This window comes from Carcharodon carcharias, chromosome 2 (genome assembly GCF_017639515.1).
Source record: "Carcharodon carcharias isolate sCarCar2 chromosome 2, sCarCar2.pri, whole genome shotgun sequence".
NCBI lineage: Eukaryota > Metazoa > Chordata > Chondrichthyes > Lamniformes > Lamnidae > Carcharodon > Carcharodon carcharias.
The window spans coordinates 134,107,099-134,133,173 of NC_054468.1; the positions used below are offsets into that span (position 1 = coordinate 134,107,099).

The window sequence follows — 26,075 nt, forward strand, 5'->3', positions numbered from 1 at the left end:
ATGATTTGGCCAGAGTGGACTGGGAGCAGCTACTTTTAGGTAAATCTGCGTCAAAGCAGTAGGACTCATTCAAGAAGGAAATAGGGCCAACATATTCCAGTAAAGATAAAGGGTGGGACCAACAAATCCAGGGAACCCTGGATGTCGAGGGATATACCTGATTGGATAAAGAGAAAAAGGGAGGTTTATGGCAGATTCCAAGGGCTCAAAACTGCAGAAGCCCTAGGAGTATAGAAGGTGTAAGGGGAAAACTTAAAGAGGAAATTAGGAGCGCAAAAAGGGGGCATGGAAAAACATTGGCAAGTAAAATAATGGAAAATCCGAAGTTATTTTACAAGTACATTAAGAGTAAGAGGATAACCAGGGAAAGAGTAGGGTCCATTAAGGACCATGGTGGTAATTTGTGTGTGGAGCCAGAAGACATAGGTAGGGTTCTAAATGAATACTTTGTGTCGGTGTTCACAATTGAGAGGGACGACGTGGAATGGAAATCAGTTAGAAGGACTGTGATATAATTAAAGAAATTAGCATAGAAAGGGGGGGGTTCTAAGTGGTCTGGCAGGCTTAAAAGTAGATAAATCTCTAGGCCCAGATGAAATGTATCCCAGGCTGTTGAGTGAGGAAAGGGAGGAGACAGCAAGGGGCTAGCAATAATTTTCAATACCTTTCTGGCCACAGGAGAGGTGCCAAAGGACTGGACGACAACCAATGTGGTATTGTTATTCAAGAAGGGAGGAAAGGATAAACCAAGGAACTACAGGCCAGTCAGTCTAACCTCAGTGCTGGGGGAACTATTGGAAGCAATTCTGAGGGACGGAATTAATCTACACGGAGAGGCAGGGTTAATCAAGGACAGTCAGCATGGTTTTGTTAAGGGGAGGTCATGTCTGACCAATTTGAATGAATTTTTCAAAGAGGTGACCAGGTGTGTAGATGAGGGCAATGCATTTGACGTAGTTTATGTGGACTTCAGCAAGGCTTTGATAAGGTCCCACATGGGAGACTGATGACGAAGGTAAGTGCCCATGGGATGCAAGGCAATTTGGCAAATTGGATCCAAAATTGGCTGAATGGCAGGAGGCAGAGTCATAGTCAAAGGCTGTTTGTGTGACTGGATGCCTGTCTCCAGTGGGGTTCCACAAGGATCGGTGTTGGGTCCCATGCTGCTTGTGGTATATATAAATGGTTTAGACTTGAATGTGCGAGGATTGATCAGTAAGTTCGTGGATGACACAAAAATTGGTGGGGTGGTAAATAGTGAGGAGGATAGCCTTAGATTACAGGAGGATACATATGGGCTGATCAGTGGCAAATGGAATTTAATCCGGATAAGTGTGAGGTCATGCACTTGGGCAGGGCAAAGAAAGCATGGGAATACACGATGAATGATATGACCCTGGGAAGTACCGAGGAACAGAGGGGCCTTGGTGTGCTATCCCTTAAGATAGCAAAGCAGGTAGATAAGATTGTTAAGAAGGCATATGGGATACTTGCCTTTATTAGCCAAGGCATAGAATATAAGAGCAGGGAGGTTATGCTGGAAGTGCATAAAATGCTGGTTAGGCCACAGCTAGAGTACTGCATGCAGTTCTGGAATCCGTGTTATAGGAAAGATGTGATTGCACTAGAGAGTGTGCAGAGGAGATTTACCAGGATGTTGCCTGGGCTGGAGAGTTTTAGTTATGAGGAGAGATTGAATAGACTGGGGTTATTTTCCTTGCAGCAGAGGAGATTGAGGGGGGACAAGATTGAGGTGTATAAAATTATGAGGGGCATAAATAGGGTAGACAGGAAGGAACTTTTCCCCTTGGTGGAGGGATCAATAACCAGGGGGCATGGATTTAAGGTAAGGGGCAGGAGGTTTACAGGGGGCGTGAGGAAGGATTTTTTCACCCAGAGGGTGGCGGGAATCTGGAACTCACTGCCTGAAAGGGTGGTAGAGGCAGAAACCCTCATAACATTTAAGTATTTGGATTTGTACTTGCAATGCCACGGGATACAAGGCTATGGGTCTAGTGCTGGAAAATGGGATTAGAATAGTTAGGTAGTTGTTTGACCGGCACAGATTCGATGGGCTGAAGGGCCTTTTTCTGTGTTGTAGACCTCTATGACTCTATGAGAATGGAACCAATTGGATGGTTCTTTTCAATGTGCTGTCACAGGCATGCTGGGTCAAACAGCCTCTTTCTGTGCTGCATGACTCTGTGATACCGTGAAATTGATCAGTTTAAAGATTAATGTGACCTTATCTCACATTTGCACAGTCCACCTTCTAAGTGATTGACAAATGTAAAAGACACATATTTCCAGTTCTAATACACCTGGGTTGCATCATTACATTGTTGGATATTTGGCAGTTCAGAAACACCCCTAAACATAAAATGGTCAGACCACTTAGAAAATCTGACTAATAGGCCACTCAATAAGAATATCTAAGCCTATCCCAAAATGTATAACTATGTGCTTGAAAGTAATTAATGTGCTTTGCAATATTTTTGAGAAATGATAAGCTTGACTTTGAAATGTTTCGGTGTCTATAACCTTTTGGCTACTGAGACGGGCAGCTCTATCCTCGCCTTAATATAAGGGGTAGCATGAAGATTCTATCTGACTTTTAGGCTTTTTTGCATCTGGTAGGTGTCCAAGGTTACTGCAAAGGAAATGCAGCATCTGCTGGAAGCCCAAACCGCAAAGTGAAGCAAATTAACCACCACCAAGCTCTTACCATGGGAGAGTCTATCTCAGTCTTTTCCTGCAGTGATGCAGTCTTTTAATAGGTCAACCAACAGCAGGAAAAAAAAGTTCTTAATTAAGACTTGCACGAACAGAGCTGGGACACTGGGAGTAGGATAACAATCCAGTTTGAGGACATGTGGTAATTGTGGTATTTGAAAAATAGAAGAAGCATAGTCTTCAAATGTATGATTTTTTTTCCCCCAAAAGGAATTTGTGTAACAGTTTGTGTCTGAAGGGGCTATACTTGTTGGCTGCATTTGGGCTCATTTGGTGAATTTCTGCTTTGCCAGGCCATTGACAAACAGGATTAATGGCAGCATTCTAGGCATCCAATTCACATATAAACTCAGTATTGCCGATGCCCCTCTAAGTTAAGTGTTATTATGAATTTCAAAGACATTGGTGTATTATTTGTTTTGTAATAGTGATTCTGAGCTTAAATAAAGTTTTGTGTTCTAGTGAAATCTATTGCGGTTGCTATTGCTGCCACTAATTTCACTTCTTAATAAACCTAATTTGTAGCTTACAACTTGAGATATAGGGCACAACCTTAAATGTGTTAGTGATTGGCTGTTAAGCACAAGAAAAATATCTACAGAATACCAGAATCAGAACACTGATCAGTTCCAAAGCGAAGAAGCATCAGACATCACAGCAACAGGAGATGCCACTGCAGTTTTTTTGAATTAGATTTGTACTTAAGGCACTCTTCAGTAATCACCTGAAAACATTAGAAACTATTGTGCAGGTTCTGGGGTGAAAAGCCAAGGCAAATTTGGCAACACTACAAATCGAAACACAGAGTGGTCATAATGGTGCACACTCACTTAAAACCTGATTTTCCAGGTATAATTTCTTTTCAATTCCATTTGTCAAATTTGAAAGCAAGAGAGTCCCAAAATTGCTCTAAATGGATGAAAATTGCAAAAATGAAATGAACCAACTATATTGTAAATAATGTACAATCCAAAGCATTTTCCTGCTGAAATAAAACAAGCTGAACAGCAACCTACATTTTATACAAGAGGGCAAGAAGGGTCAAAGAATGGCATTTTTGATACTTAACCTCCTCCTTCAGATACCATGCCCTAAGAGGGTGTTGGTAACCATGGACTTCCATTGCATTGGTCCATGATTATGTTTGACAAATTATGCAGTGGTTTGCCATTGCCTTCTGCATTATGACTGACAGGAAACTGTCCATTAGGCATACGAAAGGATTTACAGGCTGACAATCAACCTGTTTGACCATGTTATGAACATACCTTCTTTGGTTATGAAACCCCTAAGTGGGGCCTGAACCCAGAGCTTCTAGGCCAGAGGTAGGGACACTACCACTATGCCATAAGACCTCCTGATAATGAACATCAAATACTTTAAAGGAAAATGATCTTTTATAAACTCTCTTAATTCACAATGGCACTCATGTTTAATTCAAGAATTCATTTTGCTTTAGATACATGTGGGATTTTTGTTTTATTCTCATTTTCCTATAGCTGAGGTACCAAATTCAGTGTGTATTATAGCACAAACACAGTCCAAAAGAGAAATATTTTTCAGAGATAAAAACAAAAAACTGCGGATGCTAGAATATTTTTCTCCTATTTTGTGAGTCGAGGTTAAAAAGCATATTTTATTTTTACTTATAAATGTCATCTTTTGGTACATGCAGTTTTCTGATTAATATCAGAAATTTTGGTAATTATACAAAAAGATTTAATTCAAAAACTAATTGTGTCAGCTAAGAAGTTTTTTTTTTCTCAGTTTAACAACTTACCTCAGCTAAGTCTTCGAAACAGCTTCCGACTAATGGATGAGGGCTACCTTCATCTGTCATTTCCACAGTATCTTCAATTAGGCCCAATAACTTCACAGTCAACTCATGGATATCCACAATACGACTAAATATGATTTCCACGTCCTGTGAGGAAGACAATGATAAAATCTTAAAAATAAGAACCACAAAAGAACATGCAAACCAGAAATATAGGCAACTTAAGGGTTTACTACCAAAGGTTTAAGCACCAAAGATAAGCTGCATCCAAGCATGCAAGACAATGAACTTGTGCACTGACAAGGCTTTTCATTAGTAAGAGCTATGTTTCTGAAGTAAATGCCAAGCTGTAGGTGGATGTCTGCTTTGGTATATACAATACCTAGTCTCCAGAAAACAAACTACATTTTACTTGAAGTTATTCCTCTCCTTTACAATAATTTTAAGGAATGGCAATTTCCTGTTCATGAAATTTTAAAATTCTCACAAGAATTTTGGCTGGGATCAAATAAGGCTGTTGACAACATTGTCAAAAGTTTGATGAACCACTAACACAAAACTAAAACTTTCAGAGTAACGGTCTTTAGACGCAATACGATTAAGTTAATGAAAAGTATGGGATCATTTGGGAATCAGCAACACCCACAATATAATCAGGTCCAATTTAAGAACAGAAAATAAAAAAAGTCAAAGATGTGAGTACTCAACTGCAAAAGACACAACTTACTGAGATAAAAAAAGGACACTGGCAGAGTAAGTGGAAGGAAAACCAGCTGCAGATCATGTAGATCAGCAATGGAAAATATTTACACAGAAGATGAAAAGGGTACAAATCAACTTTATTCTAGTCAGGGAAAAAGAAAATTTCAGGTTAGTTGGGCAGAAAAACTCTTCAGTGGCTGATGTCCGTCCTGACCCAAAGGACGATGGTTGTTTTTTTTTGCCAGAGGCCAATCATCACAGTCCCAGGGCATCACTGCGAGAGTTCCTCTAGAAAGTTTGGGGGGGTGGGGGGGGGGGAGATGCCGTTTGCTGCTTATTACACAATGTTGAGCTCCATTCACAACTCCTGCAATAATTAAGCAGACCATGTGAATGTACAACGGGACCTGGATAAGACATGAGCTTGGGTGGTTGTGGCAGGCAACATTCATGCCACATAATTGTCAAGTATTGACAATACCAACCAACAAAGTCCAGCTATTTTGACCTCTATACTATGTTAGATTTAAATGATGAGTGTTGCCACTCAGTACCAATGATTACAGAGAATGTTTCGACTAGAGAGTGGTGGTTGGTAGAGTTAATTTTTGCAAGAGTTCCATTCTGATAGGGTGAAGGAGGTAGGCCTAAGAATTGAAAATGTTCTGACAAGATAGCCTCATAAGTATATGGAGCTCTAGTTCAGTTACCTGCATCTTTGGATTCACTATATTCTTTCCTGAGGGCTCTCCTGTGAAGAATCTGAGACATTCACATAATTTGTCACAAAAATTAGCACTATAAGCATCAACAATGGCAAGTGGGAAGGCACCAGGGCACTAGCAGCCTTATGTTTTCGTCAAAAAAATGATAGAAAAATTAAAGGCAAACTCTGGCAGAAAACCTCAGAACAATAATTCAAAGTTTTCTACATGGGAACAGCAAAGAGCAGCAATCTAATTGCTAGTAATAAACAAGAACAGTAGTGTTAGCCTAGGAGAGGCACCAATATAAAATAAAGATCACGTGGACATCTTTCTGATGTCAATTTCTTGTTACTTGTGCTGTCGATGGCATAATCTTATACCAAAAGGACTTATTTAAAAAGTATAACCATTAAGTCGCAATATTTGTATCATAATTTGATGAAAAATTTTCAGATATTCTAATGAAACATTACAATAATATGGAAAACAAATTAATATTTTCAGGGTTAAAAAAATCACATTTGGAAATGTATTGCCATCTAGTGCTAAATACTGTAAATGCAGTTGTTTGCATTCCAAAGTACAAATACAACACAATATGAATAGCTTCTCCTTTGTGTTTTAAAAAAAGATTTAAAACTTCTAAAGTTTAAGACTATAAATCTACATCTTAAAATGAGACACTTGGGAGATAACACATTCAAAACAAAAAGGTTTTATTCTTTCCCAATATGAAACAAAAACATATTTCATTAAGGCCAGTATGAAAAAAATCTTATATAGCTTATCACTAGTAATTCAGGAGAATAGGCTGAAGTTTCCAGTATGCTAAAATAAAATACTTCTAAAGCAAGGAACAAATCAAGCTAGGTTACAGTGAATTGAAAAGAGACAGGTCCAATGGCAAAATGAGCTCCAGTTCTAGGCCACACAATTGCTGGAACACACTGGGGAGAGGAGCCTGTACATTTAATACATGTGCATGCTCCTGGAAGCCACAAAGAGTTAGTAACAAGTTGCACAGCATTTTAGTTATAGATGTACTTCAGAAGGCACAATGAAGGGAAAGAAAAAACAGGGTTTGTATTATGAAAGAGGGCAACAAACTTATGAGGATATATACATTTTAAAAAGGTATTCATAAAATTTACAACATACGTTTGCAGAAAACAGCTTAGCATCTGATACAAAGGGTTCCCTGAAGACTTTGATGATGAGATTCAATTCCCTTAGATACTGCCGAATCTCAGACATGTACATCTTCACTAAATCATAGTAAGTTTGTTCGCCAGTGGTAATGGGTTCCTCTTCAATTACACCTAAATCTTCCTCATCTTGATGGAACATATCCATTAGTACCTAGAAAACATAATTTTTGCTTTCAATTTCTACACTGTGCAATTGGAGAAAATTGAAAAACACAAGTTGGAGAGTGGTTTGCATTCTTCTACATGCAAGTAAGGTGAAAACGTAGCGAACTTTCCAACCAGGTGAACTTGCAGATTGAGCATGGCTGCCTACCCACAACTTGCTCTTCCATACTATAAAAGGCTTTCCATTCCTAAGCATCATCAGTTCCTTATTCAGGAGCAGCAAGATAACAGTTAATACAAATGACCCATCGTACAAACCTGAGTAACTTAGTAGAATTTTCCAAGTGAGAAGCTATCTTCAATTCAAACACTGCACCCTTGGGTTTATGGAAGGCCAGATTCAGGCCCTGCACTGATTTGAATTATTTTTTTAATCTTCTCTTCACCAGTTTGGAGTCAACATGGAGCAATCAAGTAGTGAAAAAAACCACAAGGCCACTAGTTGAGCTTGGTTTTAACTCCATAGTTGATTCAAGGGTGATAAATCACACCTAGCTTGATACACGACAGCAACTGATGCAACCACATTCTCAACAGCTGGGTCTCCATACATCAGCATGCTTACTTGCTCACTCAAATAAAAACCAAATACGGCAGGTGCTACAAATCTGAAATAAAAACAGATGTTGGAAAAACTCAGCAAATACGGTAGCATCTGTGGAGAGAGAAAACAGAGTTAATGTTTAGAGTCCGTATGACTCTTCAAAGGCTTTAACTCTGTTCCTCTCTCTTAAGATGCTGCCATACCTGCTGAGCTTTTCAAGCATTTTCTGTTTTTATTGTGCTTACTTGCTCCTTCACTGAAAGTATTGACATTAGACACCTACAGGGGGATGGGATACTGAAAAGTAATTCAGTGGAGAGAGAAACTGAGATGGAATTAGAAGTTAAAACACTAGTCAGTAAGTCTGGAAGGCAGAGGAAATATAGGCTATATAAGAAAGAATTGAGTTTAGCAAGGAATATATTTTAATGCAAGGAGCTTGAGGAATATGACAGACAAGCTGAGGGCACAGATAGACACATGGGAGTATGATATCATAGCTATGGCTGAGATTTGGCTAAAAGGGCAGGATTGGCAGTTCAACTTACCTGGTATTCAGACGAGATAGAGAGGGGGACAGAAAGGGGGGGGGTCGCAATACTGATTAAGGAATCAATTATAGCAGTGATGAGAGACGATATTCTGGAAGGATCATCAAATGAGGCCACATGGGTACAAGTATAAAACACAAGAGGGCCAAACACACTGTTGGGTGTGTACCATAGGCCCCTAAACAGTCAGAGAAAGATAGAGGATCAAATATGTAATCAAATTTCAGGGAAGTACAAGAATAACAAGGCAGTAATAGGGGATTTGAAGTACCCAAATATTAACTGGGATAGTTTTAGTGTGCAAGGTAGGAAGGGAGCAAAATTCTTAAGCTGCATCCAAGAAAATGTTTTTTAGCCAGTACATAGAAAGCCCAAAAAAAGAGGGGGCAGTTCTGGACCTAATATTCAGAAACGAACCCGGGCAGGTGGAAGGCGTATCAGTAAGGGAGCATTTTGGGGATAGGGACCATAACTCAGTTAGATTTAGGATAGTTATAGAAAAGGATAAAGTTGGGCTGGGAATAAAAGTTCCAAACTAGGGAAAGGCTAATTTTACTAAGGTGAGGTAAGGTTTCATTTAGTTTAATGCAAAACCTCGAGAACTGATGGCGTGATTCCTGAATTTAGAGTCACATCTCAAACCTAACACTTAAAATTATAGATAAAAGCAAAATACTATGGATGCTGGAAATCTGAAACAAAAATAAATATTGCCTGGAAAAACTCAGCAGGTCTGACAGCATCTGTGGAAAGACAGAGTTAACGTTTCGAGTCCGTATGACTCTTCTTCAGAACTAAAGAGAAGTAGAAATGTGGTGAAATATATACTGTTTAAGGGGGGTGGGGGACAGGTGAAGCTGAGTAGAAGGCTGGTGTTAGTGAAGGCAAAGGAGAGATTGCAAAAGATATCATAAACAAAAGGTCGAACGGGTGTTGATAGCAGTGATACTGGCTAAAGGTGGTGCTAATGGTGACATTAAGAGCAGAAAGTTAAAATAATGGTTATGACAGTTGTTTAAAGTTTCCCTCTGGGATTTTTAAAAAACTCCATTTTACCAACTACATCAGTCATAACAAGAGATGACCATTGTGTGGACCCGTAAGATCTGGGTCTGGATACAGACTTCAATGAATACTTTGTCGGCCTTCACAATGGAAAAGGATAACACAGGTATAGACATCAGGATGGAAGACTGTGAAATATCAGAGGAAATTAACAGAGAGAGAGACAGAGAGAAGGTAGTAGCAGGTTTAGCGGCCTTAAAAGTAGATAAATCCACAGGTCCAGGTGGGATGTATCCCAGGCTGTTGAGGGAGGAAAGGAAAGAGATATCAGGTGGAGCAGTAATTTTCAAATCCTCTCTGGCCACAGGTGAGGTGTCCCATTATTAACAAAGGGAGAGAGTGGTGGGGAGGTCACTGGAAAGAATTCTGAGGGGCAGAATATATCTGCATTTGGAGAGACACAAATTAATCAGGGATAGTCAGCATGGATTAGTTAAGGCAAGGTTGTCTTTGACAAATCTGATCCAATGTTTTGGGGAGGTAACCAGGAGGGTTGATGAGGTTAATGCATTTGATGTAGTCTACATGGACTTTAGCAAAGCTTTTGATAAGGTCCCTCATGGCAGGCTGGTCAAGAAAGTAGGAGCACATGAGATCCAAGGCAAAGTGGAACGTTGGGTCCAAAATTGGCTGAGAGGCAGGAAGCAGGTGGTGGTAGAGGGATGTTTTTGTGAGTGGAAGTCTGTTTCTAATGGGGTTCAGCAGGGCTCAGTGCTGGGGCCCTTGCTGTTTGTGGTGTACATACTGTACATAAATGATTTGGACTTAAGTGTAGGGGTGTGATCAAGAAGTTCGTGGATGATACGAAAATTGGTAGGGTGGTAAATAATGAGGAGGATAGCTGTAAACTGCAGGAGGATATCAATGGACTGGTCAGGTGGGCAGAGCAGTGGCAAATGGAATTCAACCTGGAAAAGCGTGAGGCAATGCACTTGGTGGGGGCTAACAAGGCAAGGGATTATACTATGAATGGTAGGATCCTAGAAAGTACTGAAGATCAGAGGGTCCTTGGTGTACATATCCACAGATCCCTGAAGGTAGCAGGGCAGGTAGATAGATAAGGTGGTTAAGGTTGCATATGGGATGCTTGCCTTTATTAGCTGAAGCATAGAATACAAGGTTATGCTGGAACTGTATAAAATGCTGGTTAGGTCACACAACTGGAGTACTGTGTGCAGTTTCTGGTCAGCACATTATAGGAAGGATGTGATTGCACTGGAGGGGGTGCAGAGGAGATTCACCAGGATGCTGCCTGGTCTAGAGGGTCTGAGCTATGAGGAAAGATTCGATAGGCTGGGGTTGTTTTCCTCGGAGCTGCAAAGATTGAGAGGGAACCCGATAGTGGTGTATAAGATTATGAGAGACATAGATCGAGTGGACAAAATGACACTTTTTCTATTAGTAGAGGAGTCAATAACCAGGGGACATAGATTTAAGATGAAGTAGGAGGCTAAGAGGGGAGTTGAGGAGAGCTTTTTCCACCCAGAGGGTGGTGGAAGTCTGGAACTCACTGCCTGAAAGGGTGGTTGAGTCAGAAACTCTCGTAACATTTAAGAAGTATTTAGATATTCACTTGCATTGCCATAGCCTCCAGGGCTATGGGCCAAGCGCTGGAAAATGGGATTGTGTAGTCAAGATCTTTGTTGACTGCCGTGGACACGAAGGGTCGAATGGCCTCTTCCTGCTGTAAACATCTATGAGGGGAAACTGATTTACAAACCAAGATTCATACCCCTACAACTGGGAACCTCACAGTCTTGAAAAGGTTAATCAACAAGATTTAGAATTACTAGAAGGCATATGTGATCCAAGATCGCATGGATTAATATTCCATTCCCCAGACAGTTATTAATTTTGCCAAAGAATGGGGTGCAGACCTAATTTACTACTAATGAGTATTAAAAGTATACGCCGGACACTAAATATTAAATTCTAAAGTTTAGACAGGTTAGTTTAATGTGTATAACGCCATTAGAATAGGTTGAAGTGAAAGCAAATTGGTGCTCAATGGATAGATTGAGCCTTTCATGCCAAACAAGAGTGAGGTGACTTGTAGTTGATATGCTGAAACCACCAATAACAAAAAAGTTATTTTATTAGGTCAATCAATGTTTATCTCCACTTTTGGAATGCTAAAGCCTGTTAAATCCATTAATCTTTGGAGGATGTCAAAAGAAGCATTTGTTCTTATTGCATTTTCATGGTATTTCCGAGCATCTGAATCTGTAAATATAACGTGCAAGTAAACAAAATGTAAACTTCAACCTATTCAAGGTTTTGTTTGTGTCTGAAATAAATGGAATATTGTTCCAGATCCACTGTCTGTGTGTTCGAGGTACAAAGTACATGTTAATCTCAAGTATAGACCATGAAACAGACAATGATTCACAGGGATATGATAGCAGCATAGGTCTTTCCAAAACAAAAACAGCAAAAATACATTTCCATCACTTCTACATTTAACCTCCCCAGAACAAAGATCTACAGCAGGCTTGTCCAACCTTTTTGCGTGGGGGGGGGCCACATTACAATTCTTTTCTCACTCAAGAGGTCAATGCTCAAATTTCAGCAAGGTAATGTTTCACACATTAAACATGAATTTTTAAAAATAATCAATGTCAAGGTAATAAATTGATAATTTCAAAAAAGAGCAATTAATAAAAATGCCCATTAAAAAGTACCAAGCAGCAGAGTTCACCAATTAAACCATTTTCGCCTGTTCGCTGAGGACACAGAGCTAGAGAGAGACAGACAAGGGCCCACGTACTGGTCACCAGGGAAAGGATAGAGACCAGTCTGGCGTTAAGGAGTTAGGTTTAATTAACACTAACATTGCATTTTATCTGGTGGCACGTAGTCTGTGCTGACCTCAGCGGAATTCATACGAAATTAGGCGTCAGGAGCGGGTTGCCTTTCAGCCTGGGTTTTCCTCCTTGCCCAGCCAGCTTTGTGGATAGGCTTTTGGGGAGGGAGGAGGAGGAAGTCAGGGTGAGTGTCTGACTCAAACCCAGTCAGAGTTCTCACGCCCGCACACAAACACTGACACTCTCTCTCACACAGGCCAGGGTTTTCTGGACCCGGCAGTGATGGGTACTATCGCAGGTGGGAAAATTTGGAGACAATTCACTCTCTTACACACGCACACACACACGCACAGAATCTCTCACACACACCCACGCACATAATCAATCACTCCCTCGCACTAGCCCACACCGACTCCCCCGCACCGACACTTACACTTAGACTCACTCTCACACACACAGGCAGTGATTTTCCATTACAGCTCGTGGTGGACATAGTCGCGGGCGAGATGGGAAAACTTGGAATTCTCCAAACCCTCTAGCGGGACCGGAAACATCACCAACAGACTCACTTAGTCTCATACACTGACTGACTCCCTACCTGGGCCCACGAAGGTTGGGCACTTTACCTCAGGAGGAATTGATCAGGTAGTGGTGGCTGTGCCCTCCTGCCATTTGGGGGGCCTTCCTGACCTCCACCCACTTTGTGATTCTTCCCAACCTCCACCCACTTCATGGATCTTGCTGGCCTCCTCCTGATTGCAGAACACTTGTTGCTTCCTGCTTGCCACCCTTCTTACCACCCCTCTCCCAAGCCCTCGCTTGCTTTCCTTGCTTGGGACAGCCCGCAGAGCGATCAGCACTATCTGGAAGCAGCATGATTTCATTTCATGTTTTCAGCCTGCTCAGCCAGTATGTATATGCAGATTTTGATATTTTATTTGTTTTATTTAAAAAAAGCGCAACTCTGCTTTTCCTCGTGACCTCCCCACCCACTCCACCATCTTGGCCCTGTGCCCCTTCATGGGCCGGCGCCTGCACCGACAGCACGCTCTGAAAACATAGGAGCAGCCACTCATCTTCACACTGCTCATTGCTCCTCCAATGAGAGTCTGATTCTCTCCTGAATTTGCTGCTGCTAGGCTCACTGGCGAGCCTGTGATTGGAGGAGCAGCTCCTAGAAGATCCTTCATTTCATCTACCCGTCTTTTGAACGATGAGTCTGTGGGTCGGATACACAGGCTTCGGGGGCCGGGTTGTGGCCCGCAGGCCAGGCGTTGGACAAGCCTAATCTACAAAATCTTGACAGAATACAATCTCTATGATGGCTGGTAAACTTGAATTAAGTAAGCAGAGGTTATGTGGGATCTGCAAATTGGTTTGCCCCATCACTACATCAATATTCTCCCATGAGTTGGCCTGAGCAGTAGTTTCCCCTGCAATTGAGACGAGTGGAAGAGTCTGATTGAGTTATAAAAAGACTGCATGTTGTTATAATCCTGGACCAGACCCCAAAATGTTTGGTATGATCCAATTAGAGTAGAGAAAGTTTGAGATTCAGGCCACTTGCTAAGAGAACAAAGCCATTAGATTCCACGGGTTTTGAACAAAGATAAACTTTACTATACATGGTCAGGAAGATAAAACAATTTAAAATATCCATCACCGACTCTAGCATTCAGGGTTAACTTGAGAAACATGTGAATTAACAAACACACTGTAGTCAAACACACCGCACCGCACAATAAATGGCAGATGGCCTCCTTCTGTGCTGTAAATTTCTACGAGTCTATGTGACCAAGACAGACGCCACAGATTTCTCAACAACCCACCCAGGCGCCAGTATACACTGTTCGGCAACCAATCTCAGAGAAACTCTGTCTCTCTGACGAGGGATTCTAGTTTCTACCTTTGAAGACCCCACCTTGGAATTCTTTCTAAAAGTTGCTCCAACTCAGACAGCAATGACGGCCCACCTCGCAGGGTTTCAAGCTCATCACCTGAGACTATGTGCCCCTGGATTCGAGTTTGCACTCCAGCACCAACTCACAAGCACAACTTCAGCTCTTCGGCCACGCCAAGTAGAATACTACTGCTCCAAAGAGCTACCTTTGCCCCAGTGGCCCACAGCATGGAACCACCAACAATCTGCTGCCTACTCCTGAACTCTCATTAATTAAAGTCTGCCAACCGCAGCCCTTTTTCTGCTTGGACCCTCTTTTTTGGGACTCTACTTTGGGATCTCTCCCTGTCCCCTGCCTGGTACTCTTCGTTGGGACCTCTCCCTGTTCCTCTCCACTGGACCCCCTCCTTTTATGGCGCCAAACTGAGCCCCATGATCAAATTCTCGTGTCGTTTTTCTACATGGGCACACTGCTGTCAGATGCCCTTTTACTGCAGGGGGAGAAACCCAGAACAGAGCACTTGCGGTCAGCCATGCTGTCACACACTGCAGATGTGCCAAAACTCACAGCCTGCTGGGGATTGTCGTCCTTGGCCTCCACCTGGGAACACCACCCCTCCACCCACCGAGAAAGATAAGTCACTTTCATAGCTACGTGCAGGTTGGATACCATCAGCGTGTGGGTGGAGAAGTTATTTTGTGTATGATGGCTTTATCTTGTTAAGTCTTTTGATCGTTTTTCTGCTCACAGTTTTGACAATACATCAAATAGTAGAAATTGTAATTTTTTAAGGTCAGAGTTGGGGTGGGAAAGAATGCGAGTTAGTCCAGCATTGTGTGGGTTGAGATCATGCGTCCAGTTTAAAAAAAAGTTTGTGCTGGTGCAACTGCCCTGGGGGGCTGGTGTTTGTTTGATATAGGAAGAGAGCTTTTGTTTGTTTGAGATGGGATGGGTTACACGCCAATGCCTTGGAGTTGGGTTTGGTGGGCGGGGGAGGAACGTAGGTGTGGTAGAAAGAAACATACTTTCTAGTATGAGCCTGCGGCAAGGCAATAACCAGTTTTGGTATTGAGATGACGAATCTTAGGCTTCTAATCCAATTGTAGCTACCACCCTAACTCAGGTCATGTAACTTAGCGTAGGCCAGGAACTGAACCTGCTCTGTATCGTTCAGAGCCACACTGGACGATATAATTGCCAACTAAATCAATGGCGAGTGTGTGCACATCACATGATGTTGGGGGATGTTGGGGGGAAAGATGGGTGGCAAGAAAGACTTGCCAATCTCTGGGCTATAATTATCTGGATCTGGTGTGATTCATTCTTGAATGTCTTCAGTCTGAGTTAATAAAACATCGGTCATATGCTTCTCTAACAGATACATCAGCCTAGTCTGGGTGCTTGTGTCCTTTGGGTTGTGATGAGGTGGGAAGGAGGAAAGGAGGGCTGCCTCTGTCACTAAAAAGATTAATAGCGATGAAGCTGGTGGGCAAAGTTTATTTCTCCATTTCTCCTATGTGCCATTACTGTTGTGGTTAATTTACATCACTTGCTTTCACCATCATGTTGGGGTTTGGTTTTGAAATATTCATCATGTTACAGAGTCTAGACAGGGGCCTTGAAAGCAAAGAGGAAGAGCATAGCTTTGTGGTCCAACAAAGTTCACTGCAAAACAGTAATTCAGAATATCTCTGACCATTTGACATAGAAAAATATTTGTCTATTTTATTTAAAAAATATATAGTTTTGCAAGTGTGCCTGGTGGAGCTCAAGGCTCTCCAATTAGTATGATGACCCTTGTGCTTTGGGCAGAACTTGTATTTTCTTTTTGTGTGGTGTCCTTTTGATTCCAAAATGAAACTGGGGAGTATTCTGAAAAGGGTGTAATTAGATATCCTAGCATTCATTTTAGTTCCAAGAGCTGCTCATGTAACCTGAGCTTGCTTTGGTGAGGAAAGTTAAAAGGTAACGGTAAACAGACAGCAAATTGGGAGATTGAATTACACTGGTCTCAGAATCTGCAGTTCAGAGCAGATGCTGTTAATTAATATAAAAACAGAAAATGCTGAAATACTCAGTAGGTCATGTCAGCATGTGGAGAGAATCAGAGCTAACATTTCATCAGAACCGAGAAAAAGTTAGAGATGTAATAGGTTTTGAGTAAAGGGTGGGTGGGGCAAGGACAAAAGGAAGATTTGTGAAAGGGTAGAAAACAGGAGGGATTGAATGACATAAGAGTTAGTCTTCCAGGACCAAAGGAAGTGGTGATGGGCATGAAAAGAAACAAAGGAGTAAAATGATGTGCCTAGAGCAGGTGTACTGCTGACTGAAAGAATAAACCCAAAATAGATCAAATGGACTAAAGATTATGGTCTGAAAGTGTTGAACTTAATGTTGAGTCAGGAAGGCTGTAAAGTGCCTAATCAAAAGATGAGGTGCTATTCCTTAAGCTTACATTGAGCTTCAATAGAAAAATGCAGTAGGTTGAGGGCAGAAATATCAGCTTGCGAGCCAGGTGAAGAATTAAAAAGACAGGTCACCGGAAGCTCAGGATCACACTTTTGAACTCAACAAAGGTATTCCAGAAAATGGACAGCCAATCTGCATTTGGTCTCCCTAATGTAGAGGAGACCACATTTTGAGCAGCAACAACAGTATAATAGATTGAAAGAAGTACATGTAAATTGCTGCCAAGTTTGGAAGAAGTGCCTTGGATGATGAGCAGAGAGGAGGCAAAAGGACAGGTGTTATTTCTCCTGCGTTTACATGGAAAGTTGCTGTGGGTGGCTGAGGAGTGAACAGTCCCTTTGGAATGCTGAAAGGGAAGAGAGGAAAATGTGTTTGGTGGTGGCATCACCCTGGAGGTAGTGGAAATGCCAGAAAATGATCCACTGTATACGGAACACCGTACTGGAGGTGGTGGAATGGTAGAAAATGATTTGTGATACCCTGGTCTACACCTCAGTCATCCACAACACACCGTTCCCTTTCCTCCACACAAACTCCAGAGATATAACACCTGTCCTTTTACCTCCTCTCTCCTCATCGTCAAAGGCCCCAAACACTTCTTTCAGGTGAAGCAGTGATTTACGTGTACTTCTTTCAATCTATTGTACTGTATTTGCTGCTCAAAATGTGGTCTCCTCTACAATGGGGAGACCAAATACTGGTTGGGTGACTGCTTTACGAAACACCTCTCTTCATTCTGCAAGCCTGACCTGAGCTTCTGGTGGACTGTCATTTTAATTGTCCACCTTGCTCTCACATTGACATTTCTGTCCTCGGCCCAATGCACATTTCCAATGAAGCTCAACATAAGCTATAGCGTCGACTTTCGATTAGGCACATTACAGCCTTCCAGAGTCAACATAGAGTTCAACAGTTTCAGACCATGATCTCTACTCCATTTCATTTCCTTTTCTTTGCTTGAATTGTTTTTTTTTTCAGTCAGCAGTAAATCTGATCTCAGCAAATCTTTTGTTTCTTTCCTTGCCTCATCCCCATTCCCTTTAGCCCTGGAAGAAAACTCTTCTGTCAATCTATCTCTCTTGACTTTCAACTTAGCACAGACCTTTCTTTTTCCTTTTTCCCACCCACCTCATGCTCAAAACCTATTACATCTCTGAAGTTTTCCCAGTTCTTATGAAGGTTCACAGACCCAAAACATTTCTCACCAAATGCTGCCATAACCTGCTGAGTACTTCCAGCATTTTCTGTTTTAATTTCAGATTCCAGCATCTGCATTATTCTAGAGATAAAAGCAAAAAACTGCAGAAGTTGGAAATCCAAAACAAAAACAGAAACAGAAATACCTGGAAAAACTCAGCAGGTCTGGCAGCATCGGCGGTGGAGAGCATAGTTGACGTTTCGAGTCCTCATAACCCTTCAACAGAACTAAGTAAAATTAGGAAAGGGGTGAAATATAACCAGCTTATATTTCACCCCTCTGCATTATTCTGCTTTTCTGCTGATCAATGCTTGAATTATGTTGATTTTTGTTTGATTGTTACAGTAAAATTTAAACAGTAAAATTTAAACAAGTGAAATCGTGTCCATCGTCGTCTTTCCATTGACATTGTGGAGATTCCTTTCTTAAAGTTATTGGTCTCTACAGGGACCATAACACTAGATTCTAGGAACAATTCTGCTGCTTGACGTTCATTAAAATGTTTCCAGCTAAATAAACGCAAGAACACAATTAGGAACAGGAATAGGCCATTTAGCCCCTTGAGCCTGTTATGCCATTCAATAAGATCATAGCTGATCTGATTTTGGCTTAAACTCCACTTTCCTGCCTGCCCTCCATAACCCTCAACTTCCTTATCAAGCAAAAATCTATCTAACTCAGCCTAGAATATATTCAATGACCCAGCCTCCACTGCTCACTGAGGAAGAGAATTCCACAGGCTGACAATCCTCAGGGAAAACAAAATCTCATCTCATTCTTAAATGGGAGACTCCTAATTTTTAAACCGTGTTCCCTAGTTATAGACTTACTCCCAAAGGGAAACATCCTCTCAGCATCCACCCTGTCAAGTCCCCTCAGGATCATATATCAATAATATCATCTCTCATTTTTCTAAACACTAATCAGCCCAACCTGCTCAACCTTTTCTCATAAACTAATCCCATCATCCCAGGAATCAGTCATGTGAACCTTCTCTGAACTGCTTCTAATGCAATTATATACTTTTTTTTTTAAGGAGAGCAAAACTGTACACAGTACTCCAGATGCGGTCTCACTGAGGTCCTGTACAGCTGTATTAACACTTCCCTATTTTTATAATCTATTTCCCTTGCAATAAATGCCAACATTCCATTTGCCTTCCTCAGCACTTGCGGTACCTGCATACTAACTTTGTTTGATTCATGTACCACAACACCCAGATTCCTCTGTACGCAGAGTTCTTCAATCTCACTCCATTTAAATAATATACTGCTTTTCCATTCTTCCTGCCAAAGTGGACAAGTTCACACTTTCCCACATTATACCTCATCTGCCAAATTTTTGTCCATTCACTTATCTAAATCCCTTTGTAGGCTCTTTATGCCACCCCCCCCAACCAACTGAATTATATTTCCTTCCTCAGTCAGCGGAAGGCTTGATTTTGAAAGAGTAAATAAAAATATTGGTAAAACAGCTTTCAAGTTCTTGAAAAAAGAGTTAGCTTTCTTACCTTATCGGCACACATGGCCACTTTAATGTCTTGTTGGGTGATTTCGTAGTGTCGTATGTTTCGTACATAATTGCCTGCTAGTTTAAGTATGTCAGCAGATATGTATTCCAACACTGCTACGATGTAAACAGAAACTTGATGGTCAACTTTGTAACCAAGAACCTCCTGAAGGATGATGAAAAATGACATCCATCAAATACTAGGCTTAAAGAACAAAGAGATTATCTACTTTCTGTAATATGGACTGAAAAGCCTGAACTGACGCTGTAACTGATTAATTTTTGGCTGCATAATATGGCTTTAGTTATGTCTGTTATGCTGTGAGAATGTACATAAGACACAACGGGATTAAGTTGGTTTGGCCACTTGACTTTGCTAGCTTGATGGTTGTGAGAACACAGGGTTAAATGAGTGGAAAATAGTAATGGTCAATTTACCTTTGCCATCAAGCACTTAAACAAAAACGTAAAGTCTTAAAGAGGTTGTAAGCATTAAAATTACCAAGAAGCCAGTAACTATAAGGGGTCAGGAAGCATGCCAATTGTATCAACATCTATTATTATCAAGACACTCACAGGAAGAATCTCATTGAAGAAATCTTGAGACTTCTGATTTCATGGGGTTATAATTGCAGTCAGGGGAGTGAAAAGCCTTCGGACAGTGTGAAGATACAACTCTGTGCTACTTATCAAACATACTGAATGCTTGGGGGTCTTTTAACAGTCAAAAAGGGTATTTTACTGTACCATGAGGGGTGACATCATCTTTGACCACTCTCAGAGTTGACCATGCAGGGAGCAACCGATCTCTAATTGCCACGCGTGGAGGATAAGAAAGGCGTACCTTTCCTTTGTTTCTTGCTGTGCAGCCGGACGCAGGCTAACACATCAGAAGTTACATTTCTTCCCGAGCACCTGATAAGCATTCCAGGTGTAAACAGGGACTAGGGTTTTGTATGTATCGTTCTGTTAACATGTGTAACCCTTTAGTCTCCTGGTTGAGTTAAAGCAGAGAGCTGGAGGTAAGTGTCAGTTTTTCTGTGAGCTAAAGACTTGGGTGAAAGATACCAGTAATTTTTTTTTTTGCAGGTTAAGCTAAATAATGAGGGGCAAAGCTGTGTGGACAACTCAACTTCGTGGATAACATCCAAACAACTAGATGTGTAAACCTTCGATCTCATAGTAAGACAGGGGGCTGGATGAAAGAGGCCAGTTGTTCTGTAATTAAAAGGTAACACACAAACTGGATTCAGAGGAGTCATTTTTAAAATGAGGACACAGCTGAATTGAAATAAATCAGTTTGTAAGTTTTGTTTTCATTGATAGGTCCTGCACGATGTTATCCACCTGATCATCAGCTAACAGTGTGCTATTTATATCCTTATGATTTTGAAACAGTTCAATAAAATTAGTTTGAGAATTTTATAATCCTATACCTTTGCTAGTGTCATTATCTATTCTATTCAAATCTGAACCCTTGCAACAGTTCAACAAGTGTTACTTGAAATCAGAGCATCCTCCATGTAGAGTTGGAATGGGTCCAAATATCAGAAACATCCTGAATCCTGAAGGTACAATATTTTCTGATATGCCTTCTTTTTGAAATATACTGGTTGATCTCCATAAAACTTCACACAGAATGTCAAAAAGGTTTATATCTATGTTGCAAAAAATGTGATTACAAGACAATAGAGAAAAGCTGTGCCTACAATAAGATGGAGATAAAAAAATGATGGAATAAACTGAAGAACTTCAATTAGAACACAAATGTGTCACTGGTTGTTTTGACACCACACAATCAAACAGGAAAACTGAACTCTCAGAAACAAATATATGCCACATCATCTCACTGACAACAAAAAAAAACAATACCAATAGGCAATGCAACACAGCCAAGTAGGCACAATGGATTAATGAATTAAATGAAACAGCAGGTGCCATAAAATCAGGAGCAACAAGACACCAGAAAATTAATAAATTCAAACAGCATCAGGTGCACCAGTGAATTAAAGAAAAATTGGAGCATCCGGCAGTGTAGTAATAAATTAATACAGCAGAACGGACCAGAAAATTAAATGAAGAGACAGATGAGACATTAAACTGAGGGCTTTCTCCCTTCTCCAGTGAATCTAAAAGTTCTCATAGCACTATTTCAAAGAAGACCAGGAGAGTCTTCCCCGGTGTCCTGGTCAACAATTTAAGCTCTTTCAACAACTAAAGAGAGAATAACGTTCTCGTCTTATTGCTGCTTGTGGGAGCTTGCTATGCACAAATTGGCTGCTGTGTTTCCTACTTTACAACAGTTACCACATTTCAAAGAAGTAGTAGAAAAGCACTTTAGGAGGACCAGAAATCATGAAAGGTGCTGTATAAATTTATTGATTTCAATGGAGCAGTGGGCACCAATGAACTGACAACTCTTCCTAAATCAGCCCACAGATAATATCTTCTGCCAGTTTTGCTGGCAGTTTATTTTTCAAAGAACTGTGCATAAATCTAATGTAATTCTTGACTATAATTGTAATTTTTTTAAAAAACCCCTTTCAATTAAGAGGTTTGTAGTTCGCCAATCAACTTAAAAGTTGTTCTATTCAGCTGTACGGAATAAATAAGTTTAGAATTCCTACCCTTCAACAATGGCTTAGCCACCACAAATAAAGATTGCTAGGAGAAAAGATCCCAGAAATCAGGTAGGGAAACAAAAATACAAAACAAATTGCTGTAAATTCTCAGGTCAGGTAGCACTGTAGAGAGAGAAAAAGAGTGACTGTTTCAGGTTGATAACCTTCTGTTGAAGTCAGATTTTAGTAGGCCTCAGCCCAATATCAGGAGATCTCCAACAGGCCATGAGTTCCAAATGCTCCAATTATTGCAGGAGTAGGGGAAAATCATGTATGCCAGGAGGAGAAAATAATCCCCTAAATTCTGGGAAAAACATACAATGACACCTACAGTTGGGAGACTGATAATTATTCCACAGTACCACCTAGTGGCTAAAACCCTTAGCTGCACTGTGACCCAGGAACCTTCCTCCCACCCCAGCCACACCCATCTGCAAGAATACTCACAGCCTGGAAAGAAGCTGGTTACAAACTCGTGTTCAATACATTTTTAATCTAATGCCGTAACTAATTTCCCAAAACAGTCCTGTGTCCTCCTGGCCAATAATTGTCTTTCAGATTTGTACTTGGCCAACACTCAGGTGGGACTCAATGAGACGAGGCCAGATTTAAATCGTTGAGCTATTTTATTTCACAGGGCTTGTAAAGTGAGCACCAACTACCACAAAAGCCCACTTATTTCATGAGCTTCATCTATATTTCTGTGTAGAAAACAAAAAATGATTCCCACTATGCTCTTTCCATGTTGGTAGATTGCCTTACTTGTACTTCCAGACTTGTCCAACTTTCTGTACAACTGCTGGATATAAGAAATGCAAACCTTGCATTTGACCTTCAGCTCAGGGAAGAAACTCCTCTCCCCGTAGTCTTTTGTTTCCTCCAGTTGGCTTTCAGTCAAACTGACCATTACATCCACATACCCCCTCCCCCCCCACCCACCCATTGAGTTCAACCCCCTCACCCCCCACCCACCCATTGAGTTCAAATGAATAATTTCACAGAACACTGCGTGAACAATTTCATTGCCTTCAGCACATCGTATCAGACTTCAGATAGGGTGTCTGAATCAATGTAGCTTAATATAATGTATTACACCAAGGTATGGTACTTTTACAGCAATATCAAAACATGATGCCCTCTGTCAATGCTGCAAGATGTACCCAATCTGATACAATGGAGAACTTGCATAACCATCTGCTGCAGGTAGATTCTGAATCTGCCATAGGAAAGGCACCGCCAGGGTAAGCTAACTTTTTGACCATCCTGGTCATGCAGATCACCCCCCTTCCAACAGTTTGGTGAACAAATTCCACCTTCACTGGCTGCAAAGTAAATACTTCCTTCCACGGTGCAAAAGCACAATACAAACCAACCCTCATCCAAATCACACTGTACTTTTACCTCCCCAAAGACTCTTGACCACATTAATACCCTTTGCTCCAAGTCTGTTTTCCAGTTCCAAAGACAGCAAAATCGGAAGGCAACATGGGAATGAAATTTAGTTTGAGAGATAGGACAGGAAGAATGCAGATTGTACAGAAGCAAAAAGTTCACGACAACCAATTGCAGCAGAACGCAACTGTTAGCTTAAGATAATATATCCAGGGTACCACATTCCATAGATGCTCCACAAATTCCAACCTTTCCCTGGAAGGTGACTGCTTAAGGGGCTACAATCAGAAGTGCATAACTCCACACATATTTAGATTACACCCTGTAATCAGACATTCTGGACCCCAGTCCAGAAACCAAAGAAACTATGGTGAGATTACAATTCCTGCATACTGAAGCATGTGCCTATTGGGCCTATCCAACTCAAGTACATGCTAAGGAACATAGTGGAATCTGTATCTTACTGACAAAAAAAATGACGTGATGGAGAGAGGTACAGAATGATAAATTTCTGCTATGGAACAAACTTCAGTACAAACTTAATCCAAAACTTCAAGATAATCCAATTATTGTGCAAAATAAGATAGAACTATTTAATGACTACAGCTTGCTTATCGCTGAATATTGTAGCCAAAACAGTTTAGGTAATGTCTTCCTCATCCATTAATAAAATGCAACTTCCATCTAAATGGCGTGAAAATCCTAAATTTAATTATGCAAGACTTACCTTCAAAAGAGGGTGAATCTTATCAACAGGCAACAAAAGGGGATTCCTACGTTTGCGCTTTTCTATGGCAGATTGCGCATCCGCTATGGCCCACTTATCGATTGGATGTGGAAATGATTTCTGCACACGTTCCTAAAGAACAGGTTAAAAAAAACTGCTAAATTCTGTGAAATCAGTTAAATGTTACTTGCACAACACTGACATTCAATAACATATCCTAATCGTACCAATAACTTATTTGGAATACTGAACTGAATATTTTAACATCCATCCCAACCTTTCATCAGAAAACCTGATATCTTGGCTTTAATGAACAGCAATTCATTTGGCTTTTGTTTGCACTGCAGAGTTCAATATTTATGAGTAAGTAATACCCTACATAATCAGATATTGTTACTGGACAGGATAAGCATTTGAAATATTTCCTCATGAGGTTATTTCTTCCTACGCACACAATGAACTTCCCACCAATTTTTAACTTCTCCTGCCGCCCCACTCAACCCCAGTCATCTTCCACTTGATATGCACCTGTCTTTGGTTAATGGCACTACCTTTTCCCTTCTCAGCAGGACAAAGTTAGCTGAACGCCAACAAAGCAGCGCTATTGTATCATCCTTTGCGTAGGAATATCCTGGAGCAGTTTCTCTGATGTTTCAAGAAATATGCATTGCACTGCCTTAACAATATTAATCTAATCGGAGACAGTCCTAATCAGAAGCACATAACAATTTGCAGAGGAACAAACACAGAAGCAGAGGGAGAAAGCAGAAGGCTGTTAAGTCCAGTGACAACATATTACTAAATTCTACCAAGCTTAAAGTCAACCTTTTGGGAATTGGCTTTACATGGCACTGTTCCCTGCACTGGTTGAGGTGATGACATATTCGGGGTACAAGTTTTTCAAATGAATAAATCCCAGAGCACAAATGTGGCCTCCATGCTATGACTTTGGATTTAGTCTGCATTTTGTTTACAGCTGTTGCAAGTAAATACACACTAAAATAGACAATGGTGCAAATTCATTACTTAAGATGTTTACATTAAACCCTCAATGTTTTTTCAAAAATAAAATACAACAACCTTAGAGCACTTGGAGAAAGAAGTGGCTACAAGTCAGTAAGATCTGACATGTAATTTATGCAAAAACAATGCTCAGCAAGTCTCATGGCTACTATAACTTGCTACTATTCTGAAAGCATCTGTCTAATCGCATGGTTGATGAAGAAATAAATGCTAAACAAATAGGATACTTAAAATAAATTGGTGACTGACGCTGAACAGCATTATATCATCTTGAACATGACGCTTAATGGCACTTTGAATTAAATGCTGATACAGCAAGTTTTGAAGAATTTTTGGCTCTAGTACAAGGAACTATGTTCTTAAATGAGCAGATGTTTCTTTTTAAATATACAAGCAGCCATCTTAAACACGAATATGTGTAGCAATTAACCAATTTGTTGGATTAAACCCGGATTACTGCAAAAACATAGCTGCAGATGTTTTAAAATTTCTCTGAAACCTCAGCACATTCCAAGCTCCACTATTACTATGTAATCCTCATTGTCAGCAAGAGTGCTGTGCATTCCAATCTTTAACTGCAGAGACCATGACATGTCTTATGAAACTTCCACAGTTTAGTATGGATTTAAATGATCCCAAAACATAATTAAAATAATCCTGTAGTTTTGCAAATTTCTACAAAATATGACCCAGAAATTACTGGAGGAGGCAAAAATTGGATTTGTTAATTTGCTGCAGCCTCAAATTCAAAGAATAATAGCTCAATGGTCCCAATTCACAGGAATTAAAGGAGGGAAACTAGCAATTAAGTAGGAGAATAACCTGGGTGTAGAGGAGTGCAAAGCTCTCAAACAAAAACCCAAGAAGGTTTTGAGCTTTATATTCTTAAGGAGATTGTATGATTAAAGGGTTACCAATGGTTAAATGGGAGTTAATTTGGCACTGAAAAGGATATTTTAGGAGCAACCATCATTTAGAT

General features: G+C 40.7%; 1 protein-coding gene across 5 annotated transcripts in view; it reads right to left on the reverse strand.

Moving 5' to 3' along the window:
* LOC121290818 (son of sevenless homolog 1) overlaps positions 1–26,075 on the reverse strand; it is a 288,768-nt gene that overhangs the window by 101,009 nt on the left and 161,684 nt on the right. For 4 of the 5 annotated variants that reach the window (XM_041211791.1, XM_041211781.1, XM_041211801.1 and 1 more), the window contains exons 3-6: positions 24,074–24,205; positions 19,335–19,499; positions 7,078–7,278; positions 4,514–4,657 (exon numbers count right to left, since the gene is read on the reverse strand). In XM_041211791.1, coding sequence (XP_041067725.1) covers positions 4,514–4,657; positions 7,078–7,278; positions 19,335–19,499; positions 24,074–24,205 — 642 coding nt within the window. The remainder of the gene's footprint in view (positions 1–4,513; positions 4,658–7,077; positions 7,279–19,334; positions 19,500–24,073; positions 24,206–26,075) is intronic. The other variant, XM_041211819.1, reaches the window with a different exon arrangement.